We start from the raw sequence: 20,836 nt of genomic DNA on the forward strand, positions 1-20,836 counted from the left end.
ACAGAGTTAACAATACCATAGCATCACATGGAGTATATATAGGAAATATCTTTATGTTATGTGTGAAAACTCAAATCTTGTAAATGGCAAAAATTAAAGAAAAAATGTTCAAAAAGTTAGTAAAACATTAGACCCCTTCATGACTTTTGGCTCACCCTGTATCAAGAAAACCATATTTGGTGCTACTGGGTGACTCAGTGGATAGAGAGAGTACCAGGCCTAGTGTCAAGAAGACTCATCTTCCTGAGTTCAAGTCTGCCCTCAGACACTTACTAGCTATGTGACCCTGGGCAAGTCACTTAACCCTTTTTGCCTTAGTTTCCTCACCTGTAAAATGAGATGGAGAAGGAAATGGCAAACCACTTCAGTATCTTTGCCAAGAAAACCCCTAATGGGGGTCACAGAGAATCAGACATGACCAAAATGATGATGAGCTATATATTAGACACTAAAACTGGAAAAGCTGTCTTAAATTTAATTAAAGGGAGGGTTCAAGGACTTGAGTTCTGTTTTGGACATGTTTAATTTAAGAAGTCTACTAAACATCAAGTTTGAGATATCTAAAAAGGTGGTTGGAGATTCAAAAGCATGGCTGTTAGACTTTAATTTAATAAACAGGCACTGAGGATACAAAAACAAAGAGGAAACTTCCTGCCCTCAAATAGCTTATATTTTATTTGAAACAACAATATGTTTACATATAATCATCTACATAGAACATAAATGAAAGGCAGTTTCCCAGATGGTAGAGAGTGCAAGCAGCTGGTGAATAGATCAAATAAACATCAGTGCCTAGAAGAACATCAAAACACATTTTTATTAACTTTCTTAGATACTAGAAAACAACAACTTATAGCAAATTATACCAAACCAAATTTCCAACACATGACAGTAACCAAGCAAGAAGGGTTAGCCATACTGTACACATATTGTATGTACAATTATTTGTATGTATTTCCTCCATTAGAAAGTGAGCACCTTGTGGATAGGAACTGCCTTTTAGAAATAATAATAATAATAATAATAATAATAATAAACATTTTTATTTCAAATTTTAAGTTCTAAATTCTGTCCCTCCTTTCCTCTCTCCCCTCTCCCCTCACTCAACTGCTAAGCAATCAGATAAAAGTTATGCTTGTGCAGTTATGTAAAACATTACCATATTAATCATTTTATATAAGAGCCAAGATAGAATTAAAGGCAGCCACCCAGCTGAACTCTCCCAAAAATCCCCTCCAAACAACTTTAAAATAACACCTGAAATCAAATTTTCGAATGGCAGAGCCAACAAAAGGTTGGAGTGAGACATTTTTTTCAGACTAAACAAACTTAAGAGATGAGGCAGTGAATGCAGTGGCCAGGCTGGTGTCATAAAGACATGAATTAACCCGGGCAAAACACTTAACCCTGTTTGCTTCAGTTTCCTTATCTGTAAAATGAGGTGGAGAAGGAAATGGCAAAGCACTCCAGCAAATGGGGTCGTAAAGAGTTGGACATGATGGAACAACTAAATTACAACTGAAGACGTTTGTGACACTGAGGAGGCTTGTCTAGAAGCCTACACAGGCAGTGGTGGTAATAGCAGCCATAGGAACAGCAGCTTCCAGAGACGAGTTGGATAATGGTCAGAAAGAGATTATAGGGTACCTTTTGTTGGCACTAAGTACAGCCAGCACTGATTGACAACTCTGCTGCCCATATTCAGTTCTGGGTTTCAGTTCAAGGGCAGAAAAGAGTGCTGGTGGCCACAAGAGAGCACGGGCCTTTCCTGGGTAAAGATCAGAGTAAAGATGCATACCTCTTCCAGGATCACACAACCTTAAAACAACAAAAACTTGCAGACCCCTAAAACTAGCTCTGAAAACAGCAGAACAAAAACCCCTGAAGTTTGGGATAGTGCCTCCTCAACCCCAAGTTAGCAGAGCCCAACTTTAACATAAAGTTGAAAGTCAAGAACTAGCCTAGAAAAATGAGCAAACAACAAGAACTGCTACAGTGGCAGGGAAGACCAAAACATAAACTCAGAAGATTGTTTGCGTTGGGTTTTGTGAATGAATCAGCAAAAATAGTGCCGTTGAGGGAAAGGGAATGATGAGGTATGTTATAATATTGACATATGCCATTTGGGAAGTAATTCTTCCATCATACATGCCCTTGTTTTATTTTAAAAAGTATATACTTTGAAAAGTCTCTGGGGGGAAAACCAATATTCATATTAGTGACAATAATCAGTGTAATATGTAATGTAAGGATTGGTTAGAGAAAACGTCAAGAACAAATTTAGTCACTTATTCTAAAATGTTTTTTAAAATTTTTCTCAGGAGGATGTTCACAAGTTATCCTCCATATCCATGAAGAACAAATGAGAGCTGGATTTAAATTAATTTGTTACATATAAGAACTTAAATAGCTGGAACATTTACTCCTTTTAATTATAGCTCCTTATGTCATTGGAAACCATTTATTTTCAACTTCAGGTTTGGAAAACTATTTTTGTTCCATTAAATAACTGAGAATTTTTATAATAATGATATGTCTCATAGTCATATAATATTTTAAGCATAACCTTTATGAAGGAGATAAGTAGGATTTTTTTTCCAGTGTTGTCAAAAGTGACGTCAGTGAAAAAGAATGACCTTTTCCAAATCAACCAATTCACCAGCTATTTGTGAAGTGCATTCATTTAAGAAGGTGCATTGGTCATGACTGATTTCTTTAAAAACGGATTTGATAAGCCATGAAAAAACATTTTGAAATTGTATAAGAAAAGTTATTAAATTGTTTGTAATCTTTGACTCAGAAATTTCATTACTTGGCTGTTCTTGAACAAAGGCTATTAAAAACAAGAAGGATGGCAAAAAAAACCTTACATAAAGAAATATCCATAGCATTATTTATGATAAAAACCTCTCCTCCCCCCAAACAAACCCATCCCCCAAAATTGCAGAATAGCTGAATGAACTATGACAAATGACTATAATTGGATATTATTTCATAAGAATGATGAATGTGAAGAAGTAAACAAAATATGGGAAGCTGAATAAACTGATGTAGCATGGTGAAAATGCCAAAAGAATGTGATGTGCAAACTATAGCATGCAAAAAAGTATGCACTTAGAGTCAACAAAAGTTGGGTCTTATGTAGTGATCATTTTTAATGCCATACTATCAAATCTAAAGGATATATCTTCCTGTTAGCCAGAAAACCACAAAAAATAATAATTGGCCTGCTTTTAGTTGAAAAAAAAAAAAAAGCTAATGGGGGCAGCTAGATGGCACAGTGGTTAAAGCACCGGCCCTGGATTCAGGAGTACCTGAGTTCAAATCTGGCTTCAGACACTTGACACTTACTAGCTGTGTGACCCTGGGCAAGTCACTTAACCCCCATTGCCTGCCCCCCCCCCAAAAAAAAAAAGAATCGAATTACAGTTTCTTTGGGGCAGCTAGGTGATGCAGTGGATAGAGCACTGGCCCTGGAGTCAGGAGGACCTGAGTTCAAATCTGGCCTCAGACACTTAACAGTTACTAGCTGTGTGACCCTGGGCAAGTCACTTAACCCCAATTGCCTCACCAAACACCCCCCCCCAAAAAAAAAAAGCTATCGTGTGTTTTCATATAACTTTTCTTGGAGTATACTCTGTTGGGGATATTGTTTATGTATTGGTTGGGATATGGGCTTGTCAAAACAAAATGTATCAGTAAATTTCTTAATATTTAATATTTTTTTTGTTCCCAGACACAGGTAGGATTTTGGTAGGGTTAGCCAATTTTTTTGACCTATAAAAGAAAATATTGATGACATCAAGTTCAAGACCTATGAGACATCATGACCTCTGCTGTTGCATATTTTGTTGTTTCATCTCCAATCTCATTCATTCTTCTTCCCACTAAGGTTTTCCATACCCTCAGATCTATTACTGAAGTGTTCATACCTATTATTTACTCTACCTTGTTAACTTTAACCAGTGGTAGTTAATATGGATAAAGAGTTGGGTGTAAAATTCTGGAGAATAACCAGGGCTGGGCCATAGGATGCTCTAAAGACTTTGAGAAGTGAGGCTAATTGGATTAGAGAAATAATTTGAGGAGACAGGAAATTGAAAATAAAGAGTTTGTTAAAGTTTTTAGCCATTTCAGGCACTAGCTCTGTGACTTCAAACAAGTTATCTAACCTCTCAGGATCATTTTCTTCACCTTTAAAATAAGAGGGGAGATTTGGCTGGGATAGATTTTGTTCCTCCTGGTTTTTGGTAAGCTTCAGGTTCTTTCTGCATATTTTGCAGATAACTGTTTTGCTAACAATGAACATAAGTTTATACATTTAAATAGAATCATTTAGGTTTTGAGGGGAGGTTTTATAATATGTTTGGAGTTTTTTTCTTCTCTATCAATGCATTGATAATAATCCATATCTAAATAAATCCTCTCTGTTGTAATTTATTAAGCATCTATTATAGGTGCCAAGCTCTGTTTGAGGTACTAATTATACAGAGACAAAAATGGGACAGGCCCTACTCTCTCTTTTTTGGGAGGTTGGGGGGCAATGAGGATTAAGTGTCCCAGGGTCCCACAGCTAGTAAATGTCAAGTGTCTGAGGTCGGATTTGAACTCAGGTTCTCCTGAATCCAGGGCCGGTGCTTTATCCGCTGCGCCACCTAGCTGTCCCCCAGGCCCTACTCTCAAAGGAACTTTTACAGGAAGGAATGAACATATATAATATGTAGGTATTTTTTAAGTATAGTAACTACTAAATAGATATAAACTAAATATAAGATATTAGGGATGGAGGCACTAGTAGTTATGGGGAGAGAGCAGAAAAACCTCATAGAGGAAGAATTTGAACTGTTTTGAAGGAAGACAAGTAAAGAGAAAGTACATTCTATATGTATTTGTTTTGTGGTAATGCAACTTTTTGTTGTTACTCATCTTTCTACTTACGCTTTTTAGAAGGGAAATTTAATCACCACTTTTTTTTTTTCGGTGGGGCAATTGGGGTTAAGTGACTTGCCTAGGGTCACACAGCTAGTAATTGTTAAGTGTATGAGGCCGGATTTGAACTCAAGTCCTCCTGCATCCAAGGCCGGTGCTCTGTCCACTGCGCCACCTAGCTGCCCCACCAATCACTTTTTTTTTTTAAGTGAGGCAATTGGGGTTAAGTGACTTGCCCAGGGTCACACAGCTAGTAAGTGCTTTATATTGTCAGGTTAGAGGGGGTGATCCTAGGCAAAGTTTGTTGTAATTCAGAACTGGTGAAATATCTGAAGTCTCCCAAAAGTATGTGTCCCTCACACATTTACCCCTCCCCTCAACTGTCAAGTTCCCTCATACTTTTTTATATAAAGAGAAGGGTAATGTTCCTTGAAAAAAATTATTATTTGTGGCTTTGAAAGGATCTCTTCTTTGTTTTCATGTGACCACTTGATACCTATCAACACACTCACTTTTGTTCTCCTGTTAGTTCCTACTTGTTATCCTTTTCTTAGAATAATCTATGTGTGCATCAAAGACATTCTTGTTAAATATATGAGAAAGGAAACTGGTCTTTAATAAATTATAGCACACTATAGTTTTAAAATCACACAGTTGACTGAAAGGTGTAGAGTACAGTGTCCCATTCTGCTTATTGCTTGATTATACAGAAGTATTCAATTCATAGCCTTGAGAGCTTTCTCCAAGTCTTCCATGCATATGTCAAACTCATACAAGATTCCTTGAAAGGGGTAGCTAGGTGGTTCAGTGGATAAAACACTGGCTGTGGATTCAGGAGGACCTGAGTTCAAATGCGGCCTCAGACACTTGACACTTACTAGCTGGGTGACCCTAGGCAAGTCACTTAACCCTCATTGCCCTGCAAAAAAAAGCGGGGAGCGGCGGGGGGGAGATTCCTTGAAAGATACAACATAGAACTTTGTTCAAACCTGTGATTATTTACAAGTAAGGTATAAAACAAGGAGACATATGTTTACCAGTGGCATTTGCTTCTGTTATGGAAGATGTCTAATACAGAGTTGAAATAGAAAAGAGATTTTCTTTAGAGGGGAAGGTGCCTCTTTTTGCAGATAATATTGTACTGATTGCAGCAAGGCGTAGAACACCTTATTACTTCCTAAGTTGGATTAATTATTACTTAAGAGTTTTCATAACTGTCCATTTGAGGAAAATGAAGTGAATAAAGAATTCCTGTTCTCCAGACTCTGACATAGTTGGTTAGACAACTTGTAGAGCTTGACCCAGCAATACATATATCTTGAATAGTCATTACACATGCACAGTGAGATGAGCCCAAGCTTAACCAAGAGGAAGATAGGAGACTTAAGTCGTCTTTGGAAAGTTGTACGATGACTTTAATGACCTAACCTTCTTTCCTAAAACAAAGGCCCTTCTTTTTAACAACAGTGCACTTCTAGGAATGCTTCTCTCAAGAACTGAAGATGAGGGTCATGTAGGTCGTGTAAAGGATAGTGGAGAGGTGTGTGGTGAACACAAGTAGGGTACGTTATATAAATACTGATTTGGATGGAAGAAGCCAAGTGGAGGATGTCATCAGAAACATGTGTGACTGGGGGCAGAGAGAGATGGGCCATTCATGTAATGAAAATGAGGAATAGCCATTGGAAAGCCAGTGTGCTCCATAAATATTCACACAGTGTTAAAAAAAACAAAAAACCTAAATGGGGGAGGGGGACAGCTAGGTGGTGCAGTAGATAAAGCACTGGCCCTGGATTCAGGAAGACCTGAGTTCAAATCTGGCCTCAGACACTTGACACTAGCTGTGTCACCCTGGGCAAATCATTTAACACTCATTGCCCTGCAAAAACAAACAAAAAAGAAAAAGAAAAAAAAACCTAGATGAAGGCTCCTCGAGAGATTGTGGTATGGGACTTCTTGTATAAGTTTATGGGACTAGTCTTGTAGAATGAGTCAATAGGGTTCTGATCGGTATCATTGACACTGAGATCAGAGATCCATTAAAGTAGTAATTGGCTTTTTTAAAAAATGTGATTTGATATCTTCCCTTTCTGAAATCTTGGAAATTGATTCCTTGATGCCTTTAAAATTGTCACCTTCTGATTCAACCATTCTGGAGAGCAATTTGGAACTATGCCCAAAGCTCTATAAAACTGTGCATACCCTTTGATCCAGCAATACCATTGCTAGGTTTATATCCCAAAGACATCCCCAAAAAAGAGAAAAAGATCTATTTGTACAAAAATATTTATAGCAGCTCTTTTTGTGGTGGCTAAGAATTGGAAATCAAAGGAGTACCCATCCATTGGAATGGCTGAATGAGCTGTGGTATATGATGTTGATGGAATATTATTGTGCTATAAGAAATGACAAACAGGATGATTTCGGAAAGACCTAGAAAGACTTGTATGAACTGATGTATAGTGAAGTGAGCAGAACCAGACTTGCACAGTGACAGCAATATTGTTTGATGAAGAACTGTGAATGGCTTAACTATTTTCAGCAATACAGTGATTCAAGATAATCTCAAAGGACTAATAATGAAGTGTACTATCTGCCTCCAGAGAAAGACCTGTTATTGATTGCACAAAGACTGAAGCATGCTATTTTTCACTCTTTCTTTTTTCTTTTTTTCTTTTATTTGAGTTTTCTTGTACAAAATTACTAATATGGTAAATTATGCTTTACATAATTGCTCATATGTCACCTATATCTGATTGCTTACTTCCTTGGGAAGGGGGGAGGAAGGAAAGAAGGAATAGAATTTCAAACTCAAAACTTTAAGTAAAAATGTTAATTAAAGTAAAAATAAATAAAGTTAGATTAAATTGTCACCTTCAGGATGAGTCTTTTCTATATGTTTATGGTCTGGTCTAGTTCTTCCCAACTTTGTTTTCTATAGTGCTATTTTTATTTCTTTGTAGTACATTGGAAACTGATATTAAAGTTCAAATGTGGTTGTGTCACTATCATTGAAAGAGGAAAATGGTTTCTTATAGAAGTGTTCGCAGAACTTAATTGGACTAAGTTCTCATATTTTGAATACTAACAGTTAAATGATGGTCTTCAAAGCTGTGGATTCTTAGCACCCTCTGCATCCTTTTCTACTGCTCTGTCTTCATTGGTGTAGAAGTTGAAGGATGACCTACAGGTCTTGGAGCCATTTTGTACTTTTCTTTGTTTTATGGGTTTCTTTTGCCAAAGAATTTTCATCTATTGTCCAATCTACTGGTGATGATCCTCCATGCTTAGAGTGTACCTGCTGTTCGTGAATCAATCTAGCTAATTCTAGAACTGTACTCAATGCCTTTCGAACAGGGCTGAACCTTCAAGAACATATATTCCACTTGCATAGCCTTTGAGAACCAGATTTACTTTCACAACATCATGAGGAATGTGTCCTACTTCTATAAAGATTCTAGTCTATAACATGCCATACCAATTACCAATCTGTCTACCATTTAGTTACTTACCAGGCCTAATTGTACTTTACTTTCAAAATAAGAAAATTTTGGAAATGTTTGGGTAGTTTGTGTGTGTGTGTGTGTGTGTGTGTGTGTGTGTGTGTGTGTGTACACACACACATATATTGTTATAGTTATTAATGATTAAGGTAACAATTGAATTTTTATATAGTATTATATGGTTACCAAGCACTTTTTTCCACATATTATCTCATTTAATTTTCTTTTCTACACATTAGCTCATTTAATTTTTACCTCTGATGGTCATGACCTCCATTAACTTAAGACAACCAGGTACTGTACTACATTTCCATTCAAGTTGTTGGTCATCCTGTTTTAGAAAATGTAATCATTGAATGAAATCTTCACAGTTTTAGAGGGGAAAATGAACTTCATTTCCCTTTTCCAACCATCACCTTTTTGTCCTTATTTTTTTCCTTTCTTTTAAGGGTGAAGATGTTAATCGGACACTTGAAGGTGGGAGGAAGCCTCTTCATTATGCAGCAGACTGTGGGCAGCTTGAAATCCTGGAATTTCTGCTACTAAAAGGAGCTGATATTAATGTATGTCTTTTAAAAAAATTAGGTGACTTAGTTTAGAAGAATTCTGCTCTACGGTTTGGGTAATTGATTATTACACATCTTTTAAAAGCTATTTGTGAGAACCTCATTTTGAAAAAGAAAACTATTTAAAATTAAGTATGCCAATTTGCTATAATTTAGAAAGAAATGATTGAGACCCTTTAGAATAAGCAGGATAAATTGGCTTGATTTTTGAGGTTCAATATTGGAAAGAGAATTGACTTTTCTATTACATTTTTAGCAATTTAAGTTCAGCTGATGGCACATGAGAGAATTACTTTTCATTTGCACATATTTATGTGTTCCAAGCACGCTTTTTAAAAACTTAGCCTCTTATTTTTGATGTTTGCAGGTGCTCAATATACTACAGCTTAGAGAGTTAAAACGGTAGGGAGCAAGTCAATATTACTTCATGAAATGAAGGCTAAGTCTCTCTGCATCTATAATGATACTCCAAATTGAATTTTAAGACTGAGTTTTAAATCATTTCTTTTTCAGTAGGTTAACAGTGTGATGTCACAAGCAAAAAAAAAAAAAAAGCTCATTTGGTCTTAGACTGAACTTAGAGAACTACAGTGTCTGCAACAAGAAAGAGTGTAATCCCACTACTCTGTGCCTTGGTCAGGCAGACGGAGTCTTTTGTTCAGTTCTGGCCGCCTGCAACACTTGAGGAAGAATGGAAGAGATTAATCAGGATAGTGAGAGAACTGGAAACTGTGCAATGCCAGAATCAGTTTGAAGGAATTGAAGATAGTTAATTATCTCTCTCCCAAGTCTTCTCTTCTCTGAGAGAACTATGTTCAGATATTTGACGGGCTATCATTTGAAAGAGGAGGGCCAAAAGAAAAAAAAGAAAGAGGAGGTCCTAAATCCCATTTCAGTGAAGAAAAATAGGAAATTTTCAACACAATATATCTCTAATGATAAGCTAAGATTGAAAGGGGTTGCTTGCCAGGGTGATAGTGACCTCTCTCTGGAGGTCTTAAAGGAATAGATGACTGTTCACCATCACTTTGGCAAGGATATTATACAGGGGATTCCTGCTCAGGAGAGTGTTAACCCACATAGATGACCTCTTAGGACATTTAACAACCTTGGAATTCTATGCTTTAAATGAATGAGCTTATTTATCCTGTTAATTTATTACTTTGTAGGCTCCAGATAAACATCACATCACTCCTCTTCTGTCAGCTGTATATGAAGGTCATGTTTCCTGTGTGAAACTGCTTCTGTCAAAGGTAAGAGCTAATGCTAATTTTCACTAATTTCTCTGATACTTTATGATTTGTTAAAAGTTAGATTATGGATTTGTGGTTTTTCACTTTCTTTGAATCCTTAGATTTAACACTTTGCCTGGCATGTAGTAAGCACTTTCATGAATGCTTATTCGTTGGCTGATTGAAGATAAATTGCTGGTTTTAATTTTGTTTCAAATTGTATCTGGTGTCAGGCATTGAGAACTCAGTTGTGGGATTTGAGTTGTGGACTAGGGGTTTAAGAGTTCAAGGGTTTTAGTGTTGGCACTAGCACTTAGCTGTGTGACCTGGATAAGGCACTTACTTAACCTCTATGGGTCTTACTTTCCTGATCTTTAAAATAAGCATTTTAGACTTTATGCCATCTTTCAACTTCTAGGATTAACTTTTCCTGTAGCTTTCCCTTCTCAAAGAGAAAACTTTATCATAGAACATAGAGTTGAAAAGGATCTTAAAGGTCATTTAGTCTAACCTTTTCATACAGTACAAGAATTCTTTCTGTGACATCTTTAATAGGTGGTCATCTACCCTCTGCTTGAATATATAGTATATAGCTCTCACTGTTGCGCAAATCCGGTTAGACTCCCTCAGTAGGAAGACTTTGCCATTTCCCTATGATTTTTACCCTTTCTCTTTATAAGACAGGCCTAACCTACTCCTTCCTTCTACATAGAAGCCTCTCAAATATTGTCTATTCCCTTAGTTTTCTTTTTTTAGGCCTAAGTAACCTCAGTTCTGTTCTCCATTCTTTATGTAATAACATGGTTTTCATAGCCTGCATTTTCTTGTCACCTTTCTCTGAATGCATTCTAGATTCATTGTACCTCATAAATGTTGTTCTTAGAATTACATTTCAGGCAACCCTAAATTTACACATAGGTTGTTTTCCATTAGTTTGTAAGTTAGTGATTCAGAACTCACAATATATATTTATGATAAAACTAGTGGTAAAACAGTGGTTAGGCTACCTGACCAACTCAAAAAAGCCAATTTAACTTAATAGCTTAGAAATATTAACATTTTATGGTTCTAATAATAGATCTGAGTCAATAGACTTAAACAAATGCTTTAAGTGAAATAACACTGTATTTGTGGAATGCCCCCATCTTTTCCTTTTGTTGTTCTAATTATTTTCTTGCTACAAACCTCACCTGATTCTGGACTTTGCCTTTTTCATGCCATTTTTTGGAGTTTGTTACTCTTTTGTAATTAGTTTACTTGGATTATATTTCCTTCTATCTTTTATGCATTTTTTTTTTTACTTTTAACCTACGATCATCAGGTATCTCTCGAATAGCCTGAGTGATTCCTTTAGGTTCCTTCTCCTTTTCTTGTTTGTGTGACTAATCAGAATTTCTTGTTTTAGAATCTCATATCTCTCATATTGTATTCCCTTTGAGTATGTAGTCATAAGAATCATACCTATATTTTCTTAAAATATTTTGGAATGTCTTAGAGACTAGAATGCTTGTCCAGCTTAAGCCAGTTTTCCTGTCCTTTATAGTTACAAACTCCAAGATGATGTAGAGGATCCAAATCAATCTCAAAATAGAATCAACAAAATAGAAATGTTTTGGCTATATGATATAGAAGAGGAAGTAACCTAAGAAACTCCCTTAAACTAGGTGTTGCTTCTTTGTAGGAAGAATATAGAAGGAATCTATTCTGATTTAAGGAATGTATGGCTAAAAGGGGCCATATCAAAACAGAAGTTTTGTACCAAAGTCCTAAGAGGAAAGGAATGGTTTTGTCCCCATTCCTCTTAAACTTCAGGAAATTAGGAAAGATGGTGGGTCGGACAGTGTGATGCTTTCATTGAAACCTAGAGTCCTAGTGGCAGAGCACATCCAGGTCCTTTTTGCCAACCAAAAGGATCCATGATAGAGAAAGGGCTAAGTATGTTCTGGATACTGGTACCTAATTTATATGAAGAGAACTCAGGTACCACTGTGTTATGGAAATAGCCCTGAAATGGGGGGTCTAAAAACCTACATTCTAATCCTGGTTCTGTCAAGAACCAGCTGGGGTCTGTACTTCTCTGAGCCTTATTTTCCTGAGAGACAGAAACAAAGACACAGAGAGAAAGAAACATATATACCCAATGTCTGCATGGATCTCATACATTTGTCTTCAAAACATCATATGGGAAGTGAATAACTGAATGGAAACGCGTGGAAAAGTAAACTCATCAGTAATGAGTTGCATCTCTCAAAGGTTGGGTTATCAGAGTATGAACTCTGGCAGGTTCAAAATGGAAAGGTCTCATGTATGGTTATGATGATGTAGCTACATTTGGAAAAGTACATCGTTAATTTGGCTGCATAGTATTTAATTTTCTAGCTTGAAGACATAAGTTGTAGAGAGGTTATGTTCTACATAAATGGAGAGATCCTTTCACAGGCAATCACACATCTGTGAAGTGTTTGTGTGAGTGTTTGCTGGTGGGTTTTTTTGTTTTGTCTTACATTTGTGGCCAGGTGGTCATTTGAGGAAAAGAGAAAGATATGCGGGACACCAGTTGAAGGAAAGAAGCCTTGTTGAATGTAGAGTGAGAAGTTCATAACTTGGCATTATGAAACTTAGTTTATTCTTCCAGGTTTTACCCATGCCTCTCTAACCACATCAATCTAGGTAGATAAGGATACTTGAGACATACAGGTAATAAATTGGGTCTAATATGAACCAGATGACAGTTGTGCTTGATGGAGGAATATTATTTGATCATTGAGAAAAGGGGAGTTAAGGCCAAACCCACACAAAATTATATCACCACATAATGGTGTAGCCTTGTGACTCTCCTTTCATTTCTAAGTTGCCCTCTGGAAGCTTGTCTTCTAGTGGTTTTCTAAGTCGTGTCAATTTGTTTAACCATTTCCCAGTTGATGAGCATCTATTTCATTTCTACTGCAAGAAAGTTGTTAAAGTTTTCCTTGAGCACCACCACCCCTTTTATGAAACTCTACCACCTGTTATTCCTTTTCTCTATAGGTACCCATTACCCTTGTACTATCTTCAGTATGTATAAGAATTGGACTTAACTTTGTTTATCCAGAGAGGACAGAAGAAAAGCCAGTGGTGAACATTAAAAGATAGCTGATTCTAACTCAGGAAAAATTTCTGGACAATTATAGCTGCCCAGAAATAAAATAGATTGTAAGCCTGATTTATAATTTGGCTAAGAGTTAGATTAGATCACAGAAGTACTCTTCTAAATCTTATTGTTTCCTTTGCTGTAGCACCTCGCTGAACCCTGCCTTCCCCCAAAGTGCCTAATGTTTTGGAAGTACCTAGCTCTCTCATTCCTATCTTCTAATAAAAATTCACATTTCTTTAGTATGTCTTATCTAAGTGTTATGAAAAGCAAGGTGGTTAAACTAATACATACTAAGGTGTGAACAATTGTTTCAGCAGTACCAACACATATGATACAAACCATTCTTAAAACCTTCCAGAGAGGTTTATTTTTAAATCCAAATCAGTCTCTAATTGGAAAAGATAGGGAAATGTCAGAGCCTTCCCTTAAATTATATTACTTACAGACCAGCCACAGGAAAAAGATAGGGAAAGAATCCTCTTGGGGCCACAAACTTCTTCCCCATACCTCTCCAAGCCATCTAGAGATGTTTCTCTTCTTCCCTCTCCTTTTAACTAACTGTTATCTGAATTTTGAGGCCCAGATTACTCTATCTCTGTTATTTATGCAAAACAGAATCATTCATTTATCTAAAGGATTTGGGGCAAAATGAATGGAAATAATGTGACATACATTTACATAGTAACAGATAAATTGTCAGATTTTCTTTGAATTGCATGACAGATGTGAAAAGGTATGTTATTTATGGAATTTCAAATCTGCAAAGGATGAAATACTATTTAGGGTAGGGATGTGCATGCATAAATGTTAGAACCCTGGCCTCCAACAAGTTTAGGTTTATATTTAGCCTGTACTCTGTTCAAAAATCTACATTTCCAAGTTTGAGCCTACTTAAGCTACTTGCTGCACTGAACCACTCTGAACTTTTCTATGTTTCTGTTAAACGCTAGAACTTTTTTAAAAAAGTAATAAGAAATAGGTTTTTCCTTTGTTACTTATTAAATTGAATGAAAGAATTCAGAATCAGACAACCTGAATTTAAATTTAAGCTCTGCTTTAGTAAGTCATTTGACTTCTCTGGCCCTCAGTAACTTTCTCTGTAATTTAAATATTATAATAGACCTGTTAAGATAGCGAAATAGTTTTATTGAGGTGGCCTATGCATTGTACTTAAGGAATTCAAGTGCTATGTTTTTTATGATCAGTAAGGAAGCTGCCTAAAAGCCAAGTAAAGGAATTCCTTTGATGTAATTGGTCAAAGACTTGTTTTCACACTTATCAGCAGTTGACAATAATATATTTTAAACCATAAGGATTTTAGAGGTGAAGGTTGACTTATTCAAGAAAACCTTGCTAGCTAATTCTTAGCTACCTTAAACATAGGTATTTTTGCAGAATTCTATAAATTTCATTTTAAAATGTAGCCAGTGGAATAGCAATCATCCAGTAGGGAGAGTTGGATTTTGATGATAAATAGAATTTGAGTCCTTGCCCTGACATTTATTATCTGTGTGTCCGTTGGAAAGTCTTAAAACATCTTTGAGCCTCCTATTACTGATATGTAAAAAGTGAATAGTACTTATAATGTTTAAGGGAGTTCTTGTGAACAAATCATTTTATAAATCTTGAAGGACTATATAAATTAAACTTCTTGTTGATAGTAATTGTAATGAAGATTCTTCTGCTATTTTGGTTCAAGTGCAAGGATGATTTTCTACCCTTCATCAACACTTCCCATACTACCTATAAAAATTAGTACAAATGAAGTGGTCCTTTATGTTCATCAACAGTTTGATCAACAAATACTCAACCAGAATCCTAAACTAAATTATATCAGAAGGCAGTATAGTCAATGTTTGTGATAGGATGGCAGCATCAATATCTGACCCTATTTTTACTACCCCATCCCCTTCATATCCCGATCCTGATGCATATTTAGAATGTAGGTTCCTTGGGGAGGAGGTGACATCTTTTTTTCATGCTATTTTTCTTTATTTCAATCCTTGCTCTATTGAATAATTCACTCTCCTCTTAGCCAAGAACCTCTGCTCATGCTCATTTCATCAATAACTTACTTTAGTAAAAATACAAATGTTCCTAATCCCATCATTTTATCTACATTTATCTAGTACCAAGATACTTACACACAAATACAGGAGAACCTTCATTAGCCAGAGCCAGATACCCATTTAACTATATGTAGATAGAGGTATCCAGATTCTAAGGAGAAAGAAACAAATAACAATAAAAAAGGTTTCTATCAGAGTCAGTCATTTTACAACAACTTCTAGTAAATGTATTTGAATCAGTGCAGGTGCTAAATCATTTCCAGTGTGATAAAATGGAAAAGGGGATTGGTATGGGTCAAAAACCTAGGTTTAGACCCTAATCTTTCACTAATTCAATTTGATTCAATTCAACAAGTGGTGACTTATATTTTTAATTTGTTTATTTGGCATGTAGGACAGTAGCTGGCACATAAATGACACTACATGTTTATTGATTGATTACATGACTGCACAATTTACTCAACAATTTAAATAATTTATATAGTGGCAATGTTGCTGAAATATTTAGATTTACTCTGTTCATTATATAACATTCCCAAGTTTAAAAGCATTTTTGCTGATTTGCCTGAGAGTGGATAAGACTGATTTGGTTAAAAAAGAGTCATAGAATTTAATTGTGATAATCTATATACCACCATAAACTTTATCCATTTTCCCCTTTGAAACAGCAAATCTGAGAAAGATGGACAAAAGAATAGAAGTTCCACTGTTTTTATAAACTAGGACATTTTTGTGTTATTTTAAGAAAATTGGATCTCATTCCAGAATGGGTGGGTGTTAATCTGGTTTGGGTTGTTTAAATTGTGTGTGTGTGTGTGTATTGTCATAGAGAACTGGTCCTGGAATCAGTAAGACCTGGGTTCAGGTTTGCTTCTGACACATAATAGTTTTATTACCCTGGACAAGTCACTCTCCAGGTCACTCTAATATTATTAGTGGTAGAGACTGTGTTGAGGGAATTTGTTCAATAGAAGTTCCTTATACCAATGAAATGCAAGGTGCAGTCCAAAAAAAGAACACATATTTGCGTGTATGTGTACATATTTACACACACATACATATTATACTTGAATAGATTCATGATCACAAGAAACCCTTGCTTTCTTATCGTGTACAATTCTCATTCCCTTTTATAAATTGCCAGTTGATAATTAATCTATCATACAGATAGTTATCTTCTAGCTAATTCGATATTTTATGGATACCAGTGCAGTACTCCGATTATCTTTTGTAATTTCTATCTCCCACTACATTACTTAGCCAACCTGCTTTTCCAGTTTCTTATGCTACTACTCCTTATACTACAACCTTCATTGGTTGATAGTTGCCTGCAGCCCATTTAAACCTACTATGTATCTTTCTATTGTTCTTTGCATCTCCTTCAGTTTTGATCCTGAGATTGTGATGATTTATGATCTCACCCCTAAGTCATCATTTTAAGAATATTGGTGTTGAAAAGATGTATTTTTGCCAGAAACAAGCAGCTTGGGATAGTTGAAAGCATTGAATAATTGCTGAGATCCAGGTGCCCATTCACTTCTATAAAAACTGATTGTCCACATGTGCTAAGTGCTGGGGATTTTTTTTAAAAGTGGCAAAAAGTGCCTGCCCTCAAGGAGTTTACAATCTATTGAGAAAGAGGCAACGTGCAAACAAATATATACAAAGCAAGCTATATGCCGGATAAATAGGAAATAATTAACAAGGAAGGAACTAGAATTAAGTCATCTTTAGTTGTTTTGGGTCTGCCCCATTTGGAGTTTTTTTTTTTTTTTTTTTTTTTTTTTTTTTTTTTTGCAGGGCAATGGGGGTTAAGTGACTTGCCCAGGGTCACACAGCTAGTAAGTGTTAAGTGTCTGAGGCCGGATTTGAACTCAGTTACTCCTGAATCCAGGGCCGGTGCTTTAACCACTGCGCCATCCAGCTGCCCCCCATTTGGAGTTTTTTTGGCAAAGATACTAAAGTAATTTGCCCTTTCCTTCTCCAACTCTTTACAGATGTGGAAACTGAGGCAAACAAGGTTAAGTAACTTGCCCAGAGTGTCACAGCTATTAAGTGTCTGAGGCTAGAATTGAACTCATTAAGATGAGACTTTCTGACTCCAAGCCTGGCACTCTTTATTGTGCCACCTATCTGCCCTAGAATTAAGAATTAAGGTGAGGGGCAGCTAGGTGGCGCAGTGGATAGAGCACTGGACCTGGATTCAGGAGGACCTGAGTTCAAATGTGCCCTCAGACACTTAACACTTACTAGCTGTGTGACCCTGGGCAAGTCACTTAACCCCAATTGCCTCACCCCCCCCAAAAAAAAATTAAGGTGAGTTGAGAAAGGCTTCCTGGAGAAAATGGGGTTATTATTTGGAATTTGAAGGAACCTAGAGTAGTCAGTAGTTAGAGCAGAAGAGGAAGAACGTTTCAGGTATGGGGGACAACCAGAGAAAATGCCTGGAGCCAAAAGTTGGGAGACAAGAGTGTTTTCTTCATGGAAGACTCAAGAGGCCAGTGTTACAGAATCAGAGTGGGGAATAAGGTCTAAGAAGGCTAGAAAGGTAGTAGGGGGAGTAGGTTATGAAGGGCTTTGGATGCCAAATAGATCATTTTGTATTTGATCTTGGGAGGTGATAGGGATCTGCTGGAGGTTATCATCTCCCTCAGCTATCTTGTAAGCTCCTGGAGGTTAAGGACAATTTCACTTTTGTCTTTGGACCTAACATATAGTAGATACTTAATGCTTGTTAGCTGATTAGCTTTGTGATCACAGGCAAGTCTCTTAACCTCTGAGACTCAGTTTCTTCATCTGTAAAATAGAGATAATATACTGCCTACCCTATAGGGTTGTTGTGAGGAAAGTGCTGTGTGAACTTGAAAGCACTTTATAAATATGATTTATCAAAAACCTTTTACCTGTGGTTTAAAAAAAAAACATAGAAGGCTTAGGGATGCTTTCTAAATAGATCAGAAGCAGTAGGAGGTGAGGGTACATATTAAATAATATTAAAATGCTGATGTGATTGACTGATAAAATGGACCCAACACGTCATTCTTTTGTGTAGGGTTCAGTCATAATTTGTTGACTAGGTCCAAATGCCGACCGTGACAAATCCTTCCCCTGCACCACCACCACCACCACCACCACCACCCCCATTTTGCATTGTTGTTCTATGTCCGTTTAGTTCTTCCTGTCACCTGCCTAATGTCTCAAAGTAGAATAAAATTACTGGTAACTGTGGATGTGTGAACAATGGCTTCCTTTCTACCTCTTCTGGTGAGACAGACCTGGTTCTCCAAGTAGTGAAATAAAAGAGAAAGGAGGCGATTTACTGGCCTCTTCCTCTCTCTCCCCCTTTCCCCCCACTCCCCATACCTATTTTTAAGCTATTCCAACCACATTGATATTACTTCTCTTTAAGGATGGTTTCCTTCCCTTTGATCCAAAGGACCTAACGGAGCTAAGTTGTAAAAGTATTCACCTCTCTCCCCCTCTCTATGAACTGGGCTGAACCGGGCCCCTCCAGGCCCTGAGCCAGGAGCCCAAGGCATATTAGCATGAACTTGGTATGGTCTTGTAACTAGTACTAAGGCAACAAGACTATCCTCTATGTGTACCCTCCCTTTGCCTTCAAATCCAGTATGCCTGCCTTTTTCAAATTAGAAGAGTGGGTAGTTGTTTTACATGAAACGTTGTAAACGTTGTTTATAAGATCTTCTTTAGTAGTATTGTGCATGATCTTCATTACTATCTTTTTAAAGGGTTCCATATTCAGATATTGCTTTATTATGGTATTTTTAATTTCTTCTGCTTTCTTTCTGAGGGAAAAAAGACACTTAAGAAAAATTGGTATTTTTTTTATTTAAAGAAATCATCTGACTTTTTTGAGTACTATGGGTATACTTCTATTTTGAATTTAATTTGAAGTATAAGTTCAAATTCTAGAACCTCACCTATACTATTTGTGTGACCTTCCGCAAGTTACCTCTTAAGGCCTCAGTTTATTCATCTAAAAATAAGGAAGATGATCTGTAAGATTCCTTCCAACTCTAAATTTATGCTCCTGTGATGTTAAGTAATTCTTGCTATCAATCATCTTTAATTACTATGTATATCTGTATTTATCTACCCTGAAGGAGTTAAATTATATTTCTGCCTGTCAGTAGGGGAACAAGAAGTAGAATACTTTTTAAAAATATAATTGACATTAGCATAGCATCTTTTAGCCAAATAAATTTCTAAATTTACTGTTAATGTTTTTACAGCTGCCTTCAGTTCTCTCCCTACATACTTTCCAGGTTTATCCTCCAAATGAAGAAAAGAAGCAAAAAATTATTTATCAGCACACTTGTTTCTTTTCCAAATGAAAGAAATCTAGCTCCAGAATTTGAGAGTTCCATCCGGTTATATGATGAGTAAAAATATGAAGCAGACAATAGAATCTAGGACTCATAGTTCCCATATTTCTGCTCATATGCTTCCTCTTTGGGATGATAATAGTAACATATATTTCAAATCAGCATACATTACAAGAAGAAGAAAAAACAATTTTAATAGCCTAAGCATTTATTTGACTTTCTAGTTTCTTCCTGAAAGGTAAATTTCTTTATAAAACTTTACCTTTAATTTTTAAAGCTGTTACTAGTGCCTAACTGAAATAGTGTATGAATGCTAAATTTAGATTTCCTTCTCTTTGCTATTAGTCTTTCAGTTCAATTCCCGAAGAATTATTCTTCTCTGATTACCTTCCATCAGAGCATATATGATGAAAAGATGAGGTTATAAGGCTACCCCATTCATTCAAAAAAGGGAATCACATAGATACTTCATATTTTAAATAGAAATAATGAGAAATTGAAAAACAAACCTGTCTTACCCCCTAGAATTTTGTATTTGGTTATGCTTTTGTGTAAAGCTGTTTCATTAAGATTAGCTTTTTCCTATCTAAAACATAATTTCCAAGATCAATTCACTATTGGTTTGTAGTTCTGTATACATTAGAGGAAATAGTTCATTGTTGTTGTTCAGTCACATCCAATTCTTCACGGCCCCATTTGTGGTTTTCTTGGCAAAGATACTGGAGTGGCTTGCCGTTTCCTTCTTCAGCTCATTTTACAGATGAGGAAACCGAAGCAAACAGGGTTAAGTGACTTGCCCAGGGTCATACAGCTAGTAAGTATCTGTATTTGCTGTAATTGAACTTAGGTCTTCCTGACTCCAGGTTCTCCATCCACTATACCACATAGCTACTCCAAAGGCAATAGTAGTAACATGTAACTCTGCCCTCTTTTTTTACCCATGCCATTTTCCTCTTTGTGACCCTGAACATGCAGAGAGAGAAAGAAAGAAAGAGATTTTTTTCATTTGGTCATTTTTGTCTCCCCCAGCTGCTTTGCTCATTACCAATCTTTTCCCT

General features: G+C 36.4%; 1 protein-coding gene across 1 annotated transcript in view; it reads left to right on the forward strand.

Annotated features, from left to right (window-relative positions):
* MTPN (myotrophin) overlaps positions 1-20,836 on the forward strand; it is a 56,109-nt gene that overhangs the window by 17,477 nt on the left and 17,796 nt on the right. The window contains exons 2-3 of the mRNA XM_043966288.1: positions 8,882-8,995; positions 10,168-10,251. Of these exons, the coding sequence (XP_043822223.1) occupies positions 8,882-8,995; positions 10,168-10,251 (198 nt within the window). The remainder of the gene's footprint in view (positions 1-8,881; positions 8,996-10,167; positions 10,252-20,836) is intronic.

This window comes from Dromiciops gliroides, chromosome 5 (genome assembly GCF_019393635.1).
Source record: "Dromiciops gliroides isolate mDroGli1 chromosome 5, mDroGli1.pri, whole genome shotgun sequence".
In the NCBI taxonomy this organism is placed as follows: Eukaryota; Metazoa; Chordata; class Mammalia; order Microbiotheria; family Microbiotheriidae; genus Dromiciops; species Dromiciops gliroides.